A 17,417-nucleotide genomic window follows, 5' to 3' on the forward strand; every position below is an offset into this window, starting at 1 on the left:
CCCTTCAATAGCCCCATATGGCCAGTGCGAAAGTCTAATGGAGAATGGAGACTAACAGTAGACTATCGTGGCCTGAATGAAGTCACACCACCATTGAGTGCTGCCGTACCGGACATGCTAGAACTTCAGTATGAACTAGAGTCAAAAGCAGCCAAGTGGTATGCCACGATTGATATTGCCAATGCATTTTTCTCCATTCCTTTGGCAGCAGAGTGCAGGCCCCAGTTTGCTTTTACTTGGAGGGGTGTCCAGTTCACTTGGAACCGACTGCCCCAGGGGTGGAAACACAGCCCTACCATTTGCCATGGACTGATCCAGACTGCACTGGAACAGGGGCAAGCTCCAGAACACCTGCAATACATTGATGACATTATTGTGTGGGGCGATACAGCGGAAGAAGTCTTTGAGAGAGGGAGGAAAATAATCCAAATCCTGCTGAAAGCCGGTTTTGCCATAAAACAGAGTAAGGTCAAGGGACCTGCACAGGAGATTCAATTTTTGGGAATAAAATGGCAAGATGGACGTAGACAGATCCCCACAGATGTGATCAACAAGATAACAGCAATGTCTCCACCAACTAATAAGAAAGAAACGCAAGCTTTCTTGGGTGCAGTGGGGTTCTGGAGAATGCACATCCCAAATTACAGTTCGATTGTAAGCCCTCTCTATCATGTGACCCGGAAGAAGAATGATTTTAAATGGGGCCCTGAGCAGCAACAAGCCTTTGAGCAAATTAAACGCGAGATAGTTCATGCAGTAGCCCTTGGACCAGTCCGAACCGGACCAGATGTAAAAAATGTGCTGTACACTGCAGCTGGGGAGAACGGTCCTACCTGGAGCCTCTGGCAGAAAGCTCCAGGGGAGACTCGAGGTCGACCCCTCGGCTTTTGGAGTCGGGGATACAAAGGATCTGAGGCCAGCTATACCCCAACTGAGAAAGAGATACTGGCAGCCTATGAAGGGGTTCGAGCTGCTTCGGAAGTGATTGGCACTGAAGCACAGCTCCTCCTGGCACCCCGGCTGCCCGTGCTGGGCTGGATGCTCAAAGGCAGGGTCTCCTCTACACATCATGCAACTGATGCTACATGGAGTAAATGGGCTGCACTAATTACACAACGAACTCGAATAGGAAATCCCAGTCGTCCAGGCATTCTAGAAATCATCATGGACTGGCCAGAGGGCAAAGATTTTGGAATGTCACCAAAGGAGGAGGTGGTGCGTGCTGAAGAGGCCCCACCATATAATAAACTGTCAGAAAGTGAAAAGCAGTATGCCTTGTTTACTGATGGCTCTTGCCGTATTGTGGGAAAGCATCGGAGATGGAAGGCAGCTGTATGGAGTCGTGGACGACAAGTTGCAGAAACTGCTGAAGGAGAGGGTGAATCGAGTCAATTTGCCGAGGTGAAAGCCATCCAGCTGGCCCTGGACATTGCTGAACGAGAAAAGTGGCCAGTACTTTATCTCTATACTGACTCATGGATGGTGGCAAATGCCCTGTGGGGGTGGTTGAAGCAATTTTGTTCTATGAGACAGTTTTTGTTCAACATAAATACTCACAACAGATATGATCACCCTCAGTGACAAAATGGGTTTTCAGTATCTCACACTAATTACTCCCTTTTAAGTCCTTAAATTTTAAAAAAATACCCAAGAAACAATATTATGTCATACTCTGTTGTGCCACATTGTAATCCAAAGTTAAAAACAAGACATGGTGCCAACAATTCCAGGCTAAAACTTTCCATATTTTTACCTTGATAGCCTTGTGTTTTTCTCCAATAGTTCATGGAAAGCTGCTGGTGTTTTAAGCTGATTTTACATATTCCCATATCCCAAATAGCAACTAAAAATTAACATACACTGACATTCTTATGACATGAGTAACTTATAATAGAAGCTGCAGGTTATATATACAAGACATGCAGTACTATATTGCTAGTGATATGCGTATTACTCAGTGATAATTAAATAATCTGCTTTAGCTACATTCAGGTTTTTTTTTAAAGAGTAAGGGGGAGATTGATTCTGATAAGAAGTTTTAATTAAACAAGTCAATTATATTTGAATACACTTCTTTGGAAGCTCCCAAAACGCTCTTTCAGATATATTTTCAATTAATTGTTCACATTTGCCACTGCACCCCCACACTCATATCCTTCCTGACCTGGGTGGCTTAAAAATAACCTTGAATCTAGAAAGAACATCAGGAAATACAAATGGACATGGCAGATGATCAACCCTTAGTAAAAGGTACACAGAACTGAAGCAGATCAGGCACCTGGTCTGCTTTATATTTAGAAGAGTCTAAACTCTGAAGGCACTTAGTTTAAATAATCCACTCTAGTGAAATTATATCAGATATATACATAGTAAAGGAGAGACTCTTATTTTTATGGTTTTGATGTAAGAATCACCAACTCATGCATTTTTATAAAAGGAAGTGGAGTGGGAACAAACCCTTACGATGTTTATCTTTGCTTGGGGGTGTTCCAGTTTCTTACATCATGCAGCTTCACTACTGCATAGGTATTCCCCAAATACATTCCAGGGGGTGAAGATTTAAAGTAAAGTAAAAAGCTACCTGAATAAACAGTACAGACATGGGGAAACTTGGGGAAAAAAAAAAGGGTAACAAAGTAATGCACACTAGAGCATACTAGCCCTTTTGGCAGTTTCCTGAACACACAAAAGCTTAACAACCACTTTCCCCTCTTTCCTTCTGTCTCTATAATAAATATAGCATAAAGAAGATCCAAAGTTATGTTACATTTCCCAGAGTAGCAAAACTAAGTATTTTGTAAATATTATTACTGCTTAGCACAAGGAGAAAAGAGAAGCAGAAAACTGCTGAATTATGGATATATTCCAAGTACCTCAAGAGAAGGAAAAAAGGCTCAGCTTCAGTTAACAAGTTATATCACATTCTGCTCATTAGCGCAAGAAGTTTAAAGTTTATTCTAGTTGCAGAATTTTTTCCTGCTACAATTAAAAACTTTGCCAAACCAGAACGATTACTTCAAATTTAAATCAGATGGGAACCATTTAAAAATAAAACAACTTTTCTCCCCCAGAAAAACAGAATAACTGAAGCAGAAAATACATGTCACATACATCGCACTAACATATGCAAAAAAAAGTACATCACAAGCACAAAAAGCCCGAGAGGATTTTCATCTTTTTACTTTTCAGAAAACTCTTAAAAATTCTGAATTCAGATTTTTATTATGGTTCTCAGTAAACCATCAGCTAAGATGCTGAGCCAACAATAAATTTCTTCCAGAGAAAGAAAAGTAAGACTGATATCTGCATAGCAACTCAAAACAGCGACCTTACATATATAGTTCTTTTAACCAGTGATTTTACTTCCTGACAAGTAGAGAGGAAAATGTAAGAAAGTGGAAGCCTTTCCTGGGTGAAGGTTTGACATCACCTTTTACTTGTGTTCTGGGCCTGATCATTCAGTCAGTTTTCAGTGCACACCACTGTCCACTTATCTAACCCATACTGTCTACAATGCTGAAGTTATGGGAGATAGTACCAAAGACTACTGAAGTCAAAGTAAACAACTTCCACTGCTTTCCCCTTGTCCACCAAGCTAACCACCTCATTTTTGAATGCTGAAAGACTGGTCAAGTATGATTTCCCCTTTGTAAATCCCTGCTGACCACTCCCAATCACCTTCTTGAACTCAACTCTGTGGAAATGCTTTCCAGGAGGATTTTATTCATCACCTTTCCAGAAACTATGATAAGACTGACTGTCTTGTAGTCCCCTGGATCTTCCTTTTTGCCCTCCTTGAGGATCTCCGGCCTTCACTCAGTCACCATGACTTCAAGTCTTCAGTCCTATGATAAGAGTTTCATCCAAGCAAGAAGTCTGGACACCACTGAACTACATTAAGACATAATTAAAGACTATGGATGGATTCAAAGTCAAAGAGACTTGTGTTCCTGAGTCATTCAAAAATATATACAGTTTTGAATTTTTAAATTAAATTGGAGTAATTTATAGGAAAATGTTCTCTTTTTACTGCATATAATTGCCAAACAGAGACATTATAGCAAGGAGGCAAGGTCCAAACATCTAAACATATAAGGAAAGATGAAAAAACACAATTCAAAGGATGAGATGCCTTGGATGCTGCGTGTTTTTACTCTTTTTACTTAAAAAATCTCACACTCCATCACAGAGTTCAAAAAGGCACATGGGAGGCAAAAATCAGAACTGCTTTCAAAATTACTTGGCATTGCTCTATGACCTTTGCAAAGCAAATTACTAAGAGCTCCCTCTGGACATTCAGCTTATTCTACAAGCTGTTAAAAGCAGATCCAACATTTACCATTATACTTGCCATATAGCAAATCATTAGGTCTCTATTTGAGGTCTTATACATTCCCTACACCCTAGTACATGACCCAGAAAATAAAAGGTATGGCAATCTGGCAACAGCAAGACCAAGTAGCCAAGACAAGAGTTACAGAAAAGGGCTGAATCACACAGTGACTCTGGTTGCAAGGGTGTCCACTATGGGAAACCGTTCTGTGAGCATAAGGCAAGTGAGAAGCCATGTGAAGGTGAACACCCAAGGTCTCCCAGTGAGGTTACAAATACCAAAAAGAGCACTCTCTACAACAGCTCTTTGGGGGGTCACACCACAATAATCTCTTCCATGTTTTCTGCGCAGAAGATGAATAAATGCCCATGACCTCTTTTGTTTTTTAAGTAACCTCCTGTGCACTACACCACTGTCAGAATGAAAAGACTTGGTTGCTTACACTTCTCCACCAACCTTGAAAGTGACATAAGAAAGGATCTCCCAGCAGACCAAGAAATAAAATGCTGATGCCCTTGAAACTACCATGCACAAGGAAGGACACAAGTGATTAAAGTCTTATATAGGTACTTGGTTTTGTTTATCTGTTCACTCTTGCTAGCACATTGAGTCATTTTCTAGTATGACCAAAATGAGAGAAGCACAGAGACTAAGCAAACTTATATGGTGTTCCCAGTGCTGCATACATAAGGCAGCTCAGAAGCACTGTATTAGTATTTATGGGGCAGAAACCAGCCCAGTAAGACAAAAGCAGCTTGCAGTTTACACATGGCAAAGCAAACACTGAAGAGAAGGACTCAAAGAAGAAGACACCAGAAAGATGAAGCAAATGTGTGTACAGCCATATATTATCCTAACCATGAATTTCAATGATCATAAAAAACGTAAGTCTTGACAGAAAAGAAATATCCTTCTAGCCTAAGTAGTATTAAGAGGACCTTCTATGATCACACGTAACTTATTCACAAAAAAAAAACAAACAAAAAACAACCCGAACCAACCAACCAACCAACCAACCAAAGAAAAGCCAACCCAAACTGTTTCCAGTGTTGGCTAAGTATATCAAAACTAAACTGCCTGAAACAGTTAGTTGCACAATTGAGGTCAGTGGGACTAAAGAGAGCATTTTTTCCTTGAAGGACAAATTTGCAAGGCGAAGGCATACCAAACAGATCCCAGTGGCAGACAGAATAGCAAAAGGAACATCCCAGCTGTACATTTCAGGATTAGGCACTTCTCAGACCTTACTATGTACTTTTCCTACATTCAGAAACTTGCACATGATACCTTATGACTAACTTGGTAACCACTTCTGCATTCATCCATTAAGCCGCAGATGAAACCTTACAATACTGCAAGGATAAACAAATATCCCCATGCAGATGTTAGCATATGGGGAAACACTATTAGGACTGGTTTACTACTACAGAAGTAAGGCAGTCAAGAAACTGATTCACCAGGAGGCCACAGGGAGTAAGGGGCTCAGGAAGCAAATGCACCCAGGACACACATAACCCAAATAACTATCCTTCTGCTTCGTACCACCCAGCCTATGAACACACACTAAGACACACTCACATCCAGAGGTCTTCAAAAAAGTAAAAATAAAGTAAAAAATAAAGTGAAAAAAAATAAGGCATTTACAGAAAGTCAATGATCTTTAAGAAATCCTATTCAAAATAAGAGCTGGGAAAGTGCCTTTTTTTTTTCCTTTTTTTTTTTTTTCCCCCTTCTATGAAATGCGGAAGGGAAAATCTATTTATTTATTTCAGGTGGAACCACTCAGCATTACTCTGAATTGTCATGTACATCCAAATGGCTGTCTTTACTTCATTCACTTCAGTGGCATGTAGACAAGTTATCTGCTGCTAAGCTAAAAGAATAGAGTGCAGTATTAAGGGAAGAGTATTTCTCTTTAAAGCATTTTAATATTAGCATACATGGTGCAGACATGACTTCTCTGAAGGTCTGCAGCAATTTTCATGCTTCTGATGATGGAGCTCTCTCAGGTCGCTGCACATTTTGGACCATACAATACTGGACACCAGCTAGCTAGGCTTTCCCTCAGGCCACCAAGTAATGCACTTACAAAACTTCCATCTGCAATAGGCAGAAAAAATATGACAAAACCTCTTGTCTAGAGCTGGCAAGCTTACACCTAACACAATAACAAATCCGCACCAAATGAATTGTGTCTATCTGGTTGTTACTATAACATACACCAAATACGACAAAAAGCTTCATTTTTTTTTTGACATGTGTTTATATCCCAGTTTTATGTTGTTTTTATTTTATTTGGTGGTCTTTTAATTTATTTTTTTTTTTAGTTTTTGGCATTAGATCACAAAGATCACACAGATGTTAGGAGAACCACATCTGGGCTGCCAGCTGCCTTGTGAATTGTTAATTTAGTCCAATGTGTGCAAGCATAGTAACTGCAGTCCTTTATGACGTGATTCTTCTTTCAGATCCTAGTTCAGTTACCACATATAAGTGCGACATAATTTCATACTGTCTTTATCTTGATTTTTGAATGCACATCTGTCTGTTTCATATATTGCATACTAAATCAGCAAAGTTAAGAAACTTCTTGGGTAATGTCCTTCTCATGAAGTAATTCAGATGCTTCCTTAGAACTAATGCATTTATTTTCACAACAGTCAGTGAGGTAAGAAGGAATTAGTGCAAATATGGTCAGCACAGATGCCAGCAGTTTCAGATGTAACTCAGTTTGCATGCCTGATCTGAAAAACTATGGGCCTTTGGTATTTAAATGGCACATTTATTTGCTTTTAACCACTAATTTCACAGAGATCAGTTCAACCTTTGCATGCCTAGCTCTTGTGCCAAGCTTGGGCTCTATAACAAGGAATGTTTAATTATTGTCAAGCACCTCACAGATGTGATTGGTGTAGTTTTTCACAGAGGTCCTAGGCAAAAGACAGAATCTAGCTCCCACAGGTGGTGTTCTGATTTTATTATGAAATATTTTTTCTCTTTCTGTAGCTTCATGCTTCACATACTCTAAATGCTCAGAGGAGTTGGGGAGTGTGGGGGGACACAGAAAAACCCTATAGGAAATTACCCCCTTCAGGGTATTAACTGAAAAACTTGTTTTGAATACTTCATGAGAAAGGAGTCCAGGAAAGAAACAGAACTGCTGAAACTGCAGAGCACATCACATCATAACACAGGAGAAAGAGTGACTGAGTCCTGGGCTGCTCAAGAAGCTGTGACTCTGTCCACTCCATCCTGCATCCTGACGGCCTGTTCATGTACTCTGCACACGCAATTCTTTGGACTCCACAGAAGAGAAAAAAGAGATGGAAAACACACACAACACACACTAATACTTGTAAGGAGCATGTGCAGGACCAGAGACCCTCCTCCAGCCCTTGGACCTTTTACACTGAGACAACACTGTGACAGCGGTAGCTGGGTAGTATCATAGAATCACAGAATCAGCTGGGTTGGAAAGACCTTTAAGATCAAGTCCAACCATTACCCCAGTGCTGCCAAGCCCACCACTAAACCACGTCGCTAAGGGCCTCATCTACCTGGTTTGTGAACACTTCAAGGGATGATGATTCCACCAGTGCCCTGGGCAGCCTGTTCCGATGCCGGACTATCTGCTGCGCGGATAGCCACTAGAGGGAGAAAGCATGTACCTCTCCATCAGGCCATATGCTTCTCATCTTCTGTCACAGGAACACTGAGATTCCTGGATTGTGGAAGTCTGGAAGATTCCAGAGTCTGGAAGCACCAATTCATCTGGATCTATCTCCCCATTACTGTTCCTCAGCTCATCTGGTACTCCCTTCAATCATCAAATATTTCCTGGGGTAGGAAAGCTACAACCAAAAGACCTCACAGTCCCAAAAAAAAAATATACCCAGCAGATTATATGTATAAGGCTGAGTAATCACTTTGCCTGATGTTCGTGGTTAGGCCCCAGGAATAAGAAAAAAACCTCAAGATGCAACAGCACTGTTAACACCTCAATGCCTTTTAGTACTGTTCTTCCTCTCATCTGTACACCCAACTATCTGCATGACTAGTGAGGATACTGTGCAGAATCGGTGTTGGATGCCTCCAGCCTTTGTCAGTATTTCCTCCATCTTTCTCTTCAGAGAGCTTTGCAGGTGGCCCATAAATTTTGAATTCTCTCTGACAGATTTATTAGGAGCAAGCGTTTTTAATATTTCTCTAACATAGCTCTTCAAGTGCCAAATGGAAGAGAAAATGACGAGTACAAAAGAAGGTTGCAATTTTCTTGTCTTGCCTCAGCATCTAAAAATCCACAGGGTTAAAAATAAATTTCTGATTTCATCCTGGAGGATATCAGAGAGACTCTGTACAAGTCATTGAACACAGTCTCCACAGTTCCAGAGAAGAATATAAAACCTTTGGCATTTGCTGGAACTAGAGAAACTACTCGTGTAAGGGAAAGGAAATGAACAGAAAGCAGAAAAAAAAAGAACCAGCAGTCACCTGCAATCATCCTAAACTTCCAACACGTGAAGATGCTGCATATGTCTAATACATCAAACAGAGAACAGCAGTAATATAGTATGTTTTAGGATCCAGCACGGGAAATCTCAGAATCTAAGGCTACAGCCATACACACTCAAATACCACAGTCAAAAACTCAAAAGGCAAAAATGGACAAACACCACTGTTCCAGAATGCCATCCAAAGGAATGGTAGAATATAATCCCATACTCTTTTCAATAGCTACAGTAGAAATAGTGGAACTGATCTGCCACAGTAAAATGCTTCCACTAATTCAAGTTAGTTCTGAATTCATGGAACATACAATGCAGATATTGAAATAACTGGATTGAATTGGGAAAGCCGCTTCTTCTATATATACCGATGCTGTACCTCAAACAGAAAACCTTATGGGATTAGTAAGTCAAAAAACATTGGAAGCTAGATTGTAAGCATATGTTCCTAGACATCTAGTGCAGAGGCACAGTGTTAAAAAAACCCTCAGCATCAGTAATGGCTGTTAGACAGGAAAAAAGGGGAACAAAAAAAAAAGGTACTCTGTGGAATCTCATTTTCCTTCAACTCACAGGCAGGTGACATCATCTCTCTGAATCTGTGTCTGATGAACGAGGCAGCAAACACTGACAAATTTTCAATCCAGGCAAAATCTACCCCACTTTTCCCCCACAGCAGATCTATGAAAGAGTTCCTAAATTTGGCCAGTCCGTCACTACTTTGGGAAGCATGAAGTGAGAATGCTTAGAACATTCACACTGAAAAGCGGGTTAGTGTTGCCTCAGAATCCACAGCAGCTGTGGTACCAAGCCTGCTTTGATGTGGTGGACCTAGCAGAATGTGCTACCGTTAGTGGCAAAATCTGTTGCATGCAGGCAAAAGCAGTGGGTTGATATATTCAGACCTTGCCATCTTCACCAGCTGCATGAGGTCTATGTTAATGATTTACTGCACCAAAGGAGTTCTTCTTGGTGTGAATCTGCTCCAGTACACATGGAAATCACATGGTGGGACACTACTTAGATTTCCCCACTTGCAGTGCAGGCAGAGGATCCTGCAGCAATCAGCTCTCTCTATATGTATTATGCACTACCATATGGGTTGGACATCATTGTTGCTCAAGATGCATTATGGACATATACACGAGGAGCCATAATAGGCTGCATCAAAGCAGGCCATGTCCTTGCTACTCAGTAATGCATGCATACTGCAAGTGGCAAAAGAGGACTGGTAATTATAATATATGTGGCCAAGCTGAGGAACCATGACAGCTTTTATTGCACATGCAGATTCTTAGGATGGAAAAATCCTCAGCAAGTGGATCAAAAAAATGCTGCTATACTACTAACGGTGACATTGTAATGCATAATATATCGATATACAAATACTGTCATAATGTTGTCACGTTACTATAGAAATAGAAGCTCTGCCTGGATCTGCTATTCAGGTACATGGCAAGAAATTAATATGGGTAGCATGCCACCAGAAAACAGGGTATGTGCCTTAGCAGTCTGCTCAGATGGTGACGAAGAAGAAGAGCAAAATCTATTTTTAAAGTTAAATAAAGGCAAATTAAGATAAATGGAGTATAATTATTCAGTAGACTAGAGACTGACAATTCAGGTTAGAGGCTGACTTGCTATTTTTGTGCTCAGAATTTGTTTTCTACAAATTTCCTCTTACATTTGAGGAACTAAACAGATCAAGACAAATCAATGCAACTCTGCCAATAAAAGAGACAAAATAAAAACAAAGTAGCATTGACTACAAGACTAGTCAAAGAATTGAATTAATATTTAACTGTTATGATATTTTATTTTAAATGCAATTTGAGTATTCACATTATTGGTGTAAGCTACACTGCTGTATGTAGTAGATTCTGGTCACCTTGCATAGCTTCATGTGATGTTTAAGGTTAAGAAACGTATTATTATTAAATGATAAATGCTTGTGTGACATTTTTGGTCTTTGTGCTTTGGGATGCATTTCTAATTTAGTTCTAACTTGCTTCCAGTCTTTCATTTGCTGATATGTCACCTGTTAGCTAACCTGTTAGGATTTCCCAGCAACTCCACAAATAAGCTTTTGACAAATGTCATTTGCCTTGGGATCTAATTATTTTTCAATAACTTAATTAAGGAGTATGTGTTTCTGTAAAAGCATACTGTAATATTTCAGGATATTACAATATGTTGCAGAGAAATGTTAAGAACTTCACCCTGTGGTTTCTCTTCATTAATACTTTGTCTCACCAAAATCTTATTACCATCAGTCCCAATGTTCTTTTACTTACTCTTTAGACTAAGATATTCAGGCAGTGTCTTTTGTTGCCTGTTGCCCTCAAGTGTGACACACACTGGAGAACAGAAAACAGATCACTGTCCAGCTTCTGACTGGGGCCTACAAGGATGCTGGAGAGGGACTCTTCGTCAGGGACTGTAGCGATAGGACAAGGGGTGATGGGTTAAAACTTAAACAGGGGAAGTTCAGGATAGATATAAGGAAGAAGTTCTTTACTGTGAGGGAGGTGAGGCACTGGAACAGGCTGCCCAAAGAAGTGGTGAATGCTCCATCCCTGGCAGTGTTCAAGCACAGACTGGACAGAGACTTGTGCAGCATGGTTTATGACAAGGTGTCCCTACCCACAACAGATGATCTTAACGTCCTTTCCAACCCAACTATTCTATGATTCTATAAAGTCACTTGATATGGATTAAAGTAGACAAAGGTTTAATATTAAACTATTCAATGGCATCAATATCCTCTAAGTTACGTCTGTCTGGATTCAACTAACCTTTCCAGAGGAAGACATGTCAAAAATAAACTAGATCTACCTGTAACTCACTTCTCAGCTGGGTATATTCCTCATTTCTGCATAGTTACAAACAGCCCATTTCGGAACACTACAGCAGAAACATACATTTTCAAGAGGTAGAATGAAATGCTTACATTTGGGCAAAAGAGCAATAAAGATGGTCATGAAATTTTCTGTTCTTATTCCCACAATGTGCTCATTACTAAGCAAGCAGGTAAGCACAAACATCCATTAAATGGCAAAGTTCAGTCCCTGGAGAGACCACAGGGGTTATACTTTTCTATTTATTTACTGCTTTTTGCCTTAGGACAGAAAGCACACTGTAAATTCACTTTAGAGGTCTGCACGAAGAGCTAGAGGCAGGCACTTCAATGCAGCTTGCCTTAAGCACAAAGTCAGTGACTTGTTTTTCTTCTTAAATGCATACCAAAACAGTCTGAACCCATTTATTTGTTGAATGCGCCCACATTACCTCATGACAGTGATTAAACAACAGTGGCAGGGCAGGGGTTACCTGAGAAAGAAAACAAGAGCTAGTTACCCCAAAGATGTCTTCATGCAAGACTCTTTCATGAGAAGGTCTTGCCAAAAAATACTAATCCAAATAGCACTAATATCTTCTCACTAGCCATCTTTTTTAATTAACTCCTTCTGTTGAAGTAAAAAAAAAAAAAAAACCACACACACAAAAAAACCCAAAAATTAAGAAAAAAAAGCCAACCTTTTTTCTTCTTATATACTGAGAAGACAAATTCATCCATTATTTTTTAAATGCTGCAGGAGATTTCTAAAACATGGGCTTCTCTGTTGGATCTTTGCACTGGAACATCCCAGGTTGTTACTTGCTCACATGTAAGCAAAAGGTGGACAATTATGGACAAAAGGTGGCGAATTTTCTTGCCAAAAAGGTAACACCACTCTTGAGTCACCTACCACATATAACAGATATAATACATGTAACACACGTAACAGATGCTGAACAATGTGGAGTGGGGTTCTCCAAATAAAAGCAAAAAGATTAACTTTTAGTTCATTGTATCTTCAGGGGAAAAAAAAAAAAAAAACAACCTTTAAGCACTGTTGCTAGGTTTTATATACACTAAATTAGCATTGAGGTGCAGCAAAAGCTGTTGGTGGCATATGCCTGCCTTATCACTTCAAGGAATAGAGAGGTTTCAAACACCACAAAATCACCATGTCCTTCATAAAATAAATTCAGAGCTACAGTAAGCAGAAAAAGATAAAATAATTGGATTCTGTTAATCTGTGGGGACAAGGACTTAATACTGCATTTAATTTTGTTAAGTGGGAGGAAGATTATTGCAGGCAAGATACAAAGAATAGTCTCTGCTCAAATCATATAACATTTACAAGCTTAAATACACTAAGACAGTCATTAATAATTGTATCAGAACATTTCCATGTATTCAGTCCACAGTTATAAAGAAACTAAACACACAGGCCTCCTCCCAAATCAGACAATAATAATATTTACATTCCTCTACACTCTTGCTTCCAATACTCTTAAGAAAAACTGTGAGCAAGTGCCAGTCTGCTATGAAACACTGCAGAAAGAATCGTTTTAGGCATTTCAGTCTGCTTCTGAGGGAGACTAGACACTCACTGAGATAAAGCAATCTCTTTCCAGGATTTTTGAAAGAAAAATGAAATTCGTTTTCATGGAGTCTGTCATTGTCACAGTAGAGAACTTGTTGGGAGCTGCACTTGTTTGCAGCCTACAGCTCCTGCAGGAAGAAGCTGTTTAACTGATGCCAGAATTTAAGCTTTCCACATGTAGTATTTTAATCTTCTAATTCATCTCCTAAACAGAAGCTGTTTTGAAACTCAGCTTCTTCCACATTGTTTCTGTTTCAATAAATTCTGTCTTTTTTTTCAAGAATGTGAAATCAGAGTAGATAGCAACACCTGTTCGGCATTTACAAAACTCTTTTAAAATATGAGCAAGACCAAAATACTTTAAAAAAAAAAAATAATACTATGTGCAACATACTTGACTTGATCCCGTATTCCCAGACTATCAATTGATTCATGCATTACGCAGTTTGTTAATACCAAGAAAGATACTGCACCTTTAAATGAATTTGCTTTGAAGCAAGTATCCTTCTGAAGGAAAAGAAATATACTAATATCTTAATGGAAAAGATAGAAAAAGTGTGTTCTGTCATTGCAATTTTTTTTTCCAAGCTCTTAATAATTACAGCAAATCTTATGATGGCATTTGGCATCTTCCACAGCACAGTGGTACAGTTCTTGTAATACTTAATGTCCCCTCATAAGAGACTGCTGGAAGGTCGTAAGAGCACCAGCAGTGATTGAATGTGAAATCATTCAGCTTGTTGGGAGACAGATACCCAAACCTAAACACGTGTTGAGTGAAATACGGTCTCCTGTGTAGGGAAGTACAACTAGTACAGCTCCATTGCTCTCTGCACTGTACTCTTAACAACTTCTCAGCACAGTTCTTGACAAGCAAACAACTGGAAGATTAAAAGATCCGCAAACAAAGGAAAACAACACCTATTTGTTCTGCATGAATTCTCCATAATCTTCAGTTACGTAACTTAAAGAAAATGTATTGCTTACTCCACTCAAAGGATGCTGATGAAGTCCTCTTATGTGATTAATTTCTCTTTCTCTCTTTCCATAATCTGCATAATTCTATAACACATATCACTCTAATGTCTAAATTGCCTAGGTAAATAAAACCCAAAGTAAAAGAGTTTATTTTTATTTTTCATCTCTTTCTTTTGGAGGAGAGAGATCTGATTCTTCAAAAACTGGCATAAAGATAATACTTTTCATGACATTAACACATCTGTGTGATTAAATCAAAGCAAATTAAATCTAGGCAGCATTTTTACACTGCCAGTAGTTATCACATACAACACTGAGTTTTCATTATTATCTGATTAAAATGACTTTGTCTTCCTCTGCTAAAAAACTGAAGGCTCACAATTTATTCCTTTACACTTGTAGGAATATGAGCACATTCTCTAAATGTTTAATTTTCAAATATTTATCATTTTTCTTGTGGTTGATCAATTTTAGTTGTTGAGGGAGGTTCCTGTACACCTTAGCTAAGGTTTGTGCCTAAATGAATATAGAAATAAGGGTGCACTTTAATGAACAAACATCTGTAGAAACTACTGACACTCAAAAGCTTTATTCTGCATCAAGAAAAAGGTGAACAGGAAAATGATATTTTCTGATGGCCTGCCTCCAAAATTCAAAATAGTATCCCCTGAAAAAAAATTTTAAGTGTTCTTCTGTCTCTTCGACAGCAGACTGCTATTGTTAAGAACATCAACATAGCTGATGTTTGAAGCAAAGCAAAATTCAGTTTCAAACCCTCCAATTATTTTGTCTCTTCACTACTAAACGTAATTACAAACAACTCAAAGGTTCATCACTATAAAAGCACTATTTAAGATTCCCAGAGAACAGATATGTAAAGGCATTGTTTTCACACATTTCTCTTAGTCAAGCCGTAGTTTAACAACACTACCAATAAACAAGTGCACTAAGCCAATGTAAAGCAGACAAGGAAATATTAATGTTTATTTTCATCTAGGGAATCCTCCAATGTTTCATTTATCATTGCTTATACAAATATGCTTCAAAGCAACAAGCAAGAATGTCATGGATGAATATGACATAACTACAATCATCCCAAAGTTCACTTGCCGAACTATGCACCATCTCAAAGACTGCTTAAGCACACAAACATTTGTTGCAAAAGGGCAAAAAAGCACAAACATGAGATCAGGTTCTGAGTTCTCCTTGCAAAATTATCACTCTAACAGAGCAAACAGCAGTTTTCAGAGGCTGACTTAAGTCTTTGTCTCTTCCTCATAATCAGCAGGAAATGCCTGCAGCCAGTTCAAAACCACTCTCCTTAGAATTACCCAAACTTTTCCAAACCAGTTTGACACCTGTTCAGTTTCTCCTGTTCAGGAAGAGAGACGCTAGGGCATGCAAGATTCAAACAAATTCAACCAGGCAGCAAGTGAGATCAAGAATTTACATGGTGTAAATAGGAGGTGTGTGGTTAGGATACCCAATCTCTATCTACGATGAACAACTACAGCGTCCTCTGCTACACTGTTATGCAATACACAGATAGTATTTAACCCCTTGCTGGTTTGACATGTGTATGTCAAACTGATCAGCTTTTGGGCGGGAGGTAATTTGACAGTTCATGAACTATTAATTGCCACCCCTCAAGTGAATGAATCCCACCAGAGCCTTCAGCATTCCTCACCCACCCAAAACCATGAAGGATCTGCCTCCTGCCTCCAGCATTGCGACACCATTCCTATTGCAAGCACCATCAACTTCACAACACCTGTCTGGAGAAGAACCTGAAAGGCACACGCTTAAACCAGAGCACACACTCACACCTTGACTCCCTGCCAGCAGCCTGGCCCTTGGAGGGGTTCCCAAGGGAGAGCTGAGATCTCATTACCCCCCACAGCATCACTGGGATGAGCAGCAACCCCACAGCAGAATGGGCTCGGTGGCTGCTTGAAGTCCCCCATATGCTGTTTTGGTACTTTGTGCCCTCACACACTCTGTTTATTGAGTTTGGTTGGAATTGTGTAGCTGTATTGCAGAAGTGTCATTATCAAGATGATAAAACACCCTGTTTGCCAGATGCTACTCTTGGGGCACCCTACTGAAACAAGGTGGGCAGGCAGTGGCAACTAAAAAGTCCGGTGAGAAGGAAGAATCATTAGACGGGGTGGGAAAACCACTGCCCTTGCCACTTTCTGAGCAATTGATGCTCTTTCGGGAGTGGCACAGACCTCCCTGCCTGAGCTCTATAGAGCACCCACCACCATTCTTCGAGATGGATTCAAGGTTGCCGAGGGAAAGGGTTATGGGGAGCCCGACCGCCCCGACGGCCGTGGCTCCACTCAGCCGCCAGCACCGCGGGATCGCTGCCCCGGGGCCGCCTCTCTCCATCCCTCCCGCCCCGCAGCCGTGAGGAGCGGTACCTGCTTATCCAACGCAGCATCCTTGGCGCTGACGGCGACGCATCCCTTGGGAGCCGGCACCCGCTCGCAGTTGCAACCCTCCAGCATGTACATGCCGGCGGGCCGGGCGCTCTGCTCTCCTTCGAAGTAGAAGAGCACGTTTTGGTAGAGGGCGAACCACTTCTCGTGCCAGCGGTTGGTCTCCGCCGTCTTCTTGCTCAGGTAGCCCCTCTTGGTGCCCTCCTTTCGGGCCAGCAGCGCCAGGTACAGGGCATGCCCCTCGTTGTACCGCACGCTCTTCTGCATCTTGCCCTGCAGTTTGCTGCCGCCCCGGGCACCCTCCGCTATACCGGCTGCGCCGCTGGCGCGCTCCGCGGGCTCCCCTCGCCCCACCACCGCCCTCTCAGATCTCCTCCCGCCTCGGAGGCGGCCGCCGTTAAACCTCGTCCCCGCTCTTCGTCCCCGCCTCCCCCCGCCTCCCCGGAGCCCCGCGGGAGGAGGGAGGTACTCACTCCCCCTTCCCTTCCCCTCCCCCCCTCCCCCCCCCCTCCCCCCCCCCCTCCCCCCCTCCCCCCCCGTTTCCCGAGCAAACTCCGGTGTGACGCGGAGGGATCAGGCGTAATCCGCTTTGGAGAGCGATTTAAAGAGCAAAGTCGCCGCTGCAGAGCCCCGCGCCCTCCTTCTGCCAGCTCCCGCTCGCCCGCCGCGGGGGGGAAGCTCGGGGCACCATGGGGATGAAGATGATGAGGGGTCAGATGCGATGAGC

The 17,417-nt window shown here is 41.1% G+C and overlaps 1 protein-coding gene across 4 annotated transcripts in view; it reads right to left on the reverse strand.

The window, feature by feature from the left end:
* The window catches only part of RASGRF2 (Ras protein specific guanine nucleotide releasing factor 2), a 280,188-nt gene extending 263,084 nt beyond the window's left edge, over window positions 1-17,104 (reverse strand). For all 4 annotated transcript variants that reach the window (XR_009747680.1, XM_061478726.1, XM_061478725.1 and 1 more), the window contains exon 1: window positions 16,673-17,104. Coding sequence is in view for 3 of the 4 variants with exons in the window: in XM_061478726.1 (XP_061334710.1) it covers window positions 16,673-16,957 (285 nt within the window). In the remaining variant the exon portion in view is untranslated. The remainder of the gene's footprint in view (window positions 1-16,672) is intronic.
* Window positions 17,105-17,417: the final 313 nt, after the last annotated feature.

This window comes from Pezoporus flaviventris, unplaced genomic scaffold, assembly GCF_033815535.1.
Source record: "Pezoporus flaviventris isolate CSIRO_AGI_PZ_B2104156 unplaced genomic scaffold, CSIRO_AGI_Pfla_v1 ptg000131l, whole genome shotgun sequence".
In the NCBI taxonomy this organism is placed as follows: Eukaryota; Metazoa; Chordata; class Aves; order Psittaciformes; family Psittacidae; genus Pezoporus; species Pezoporus flaviventris.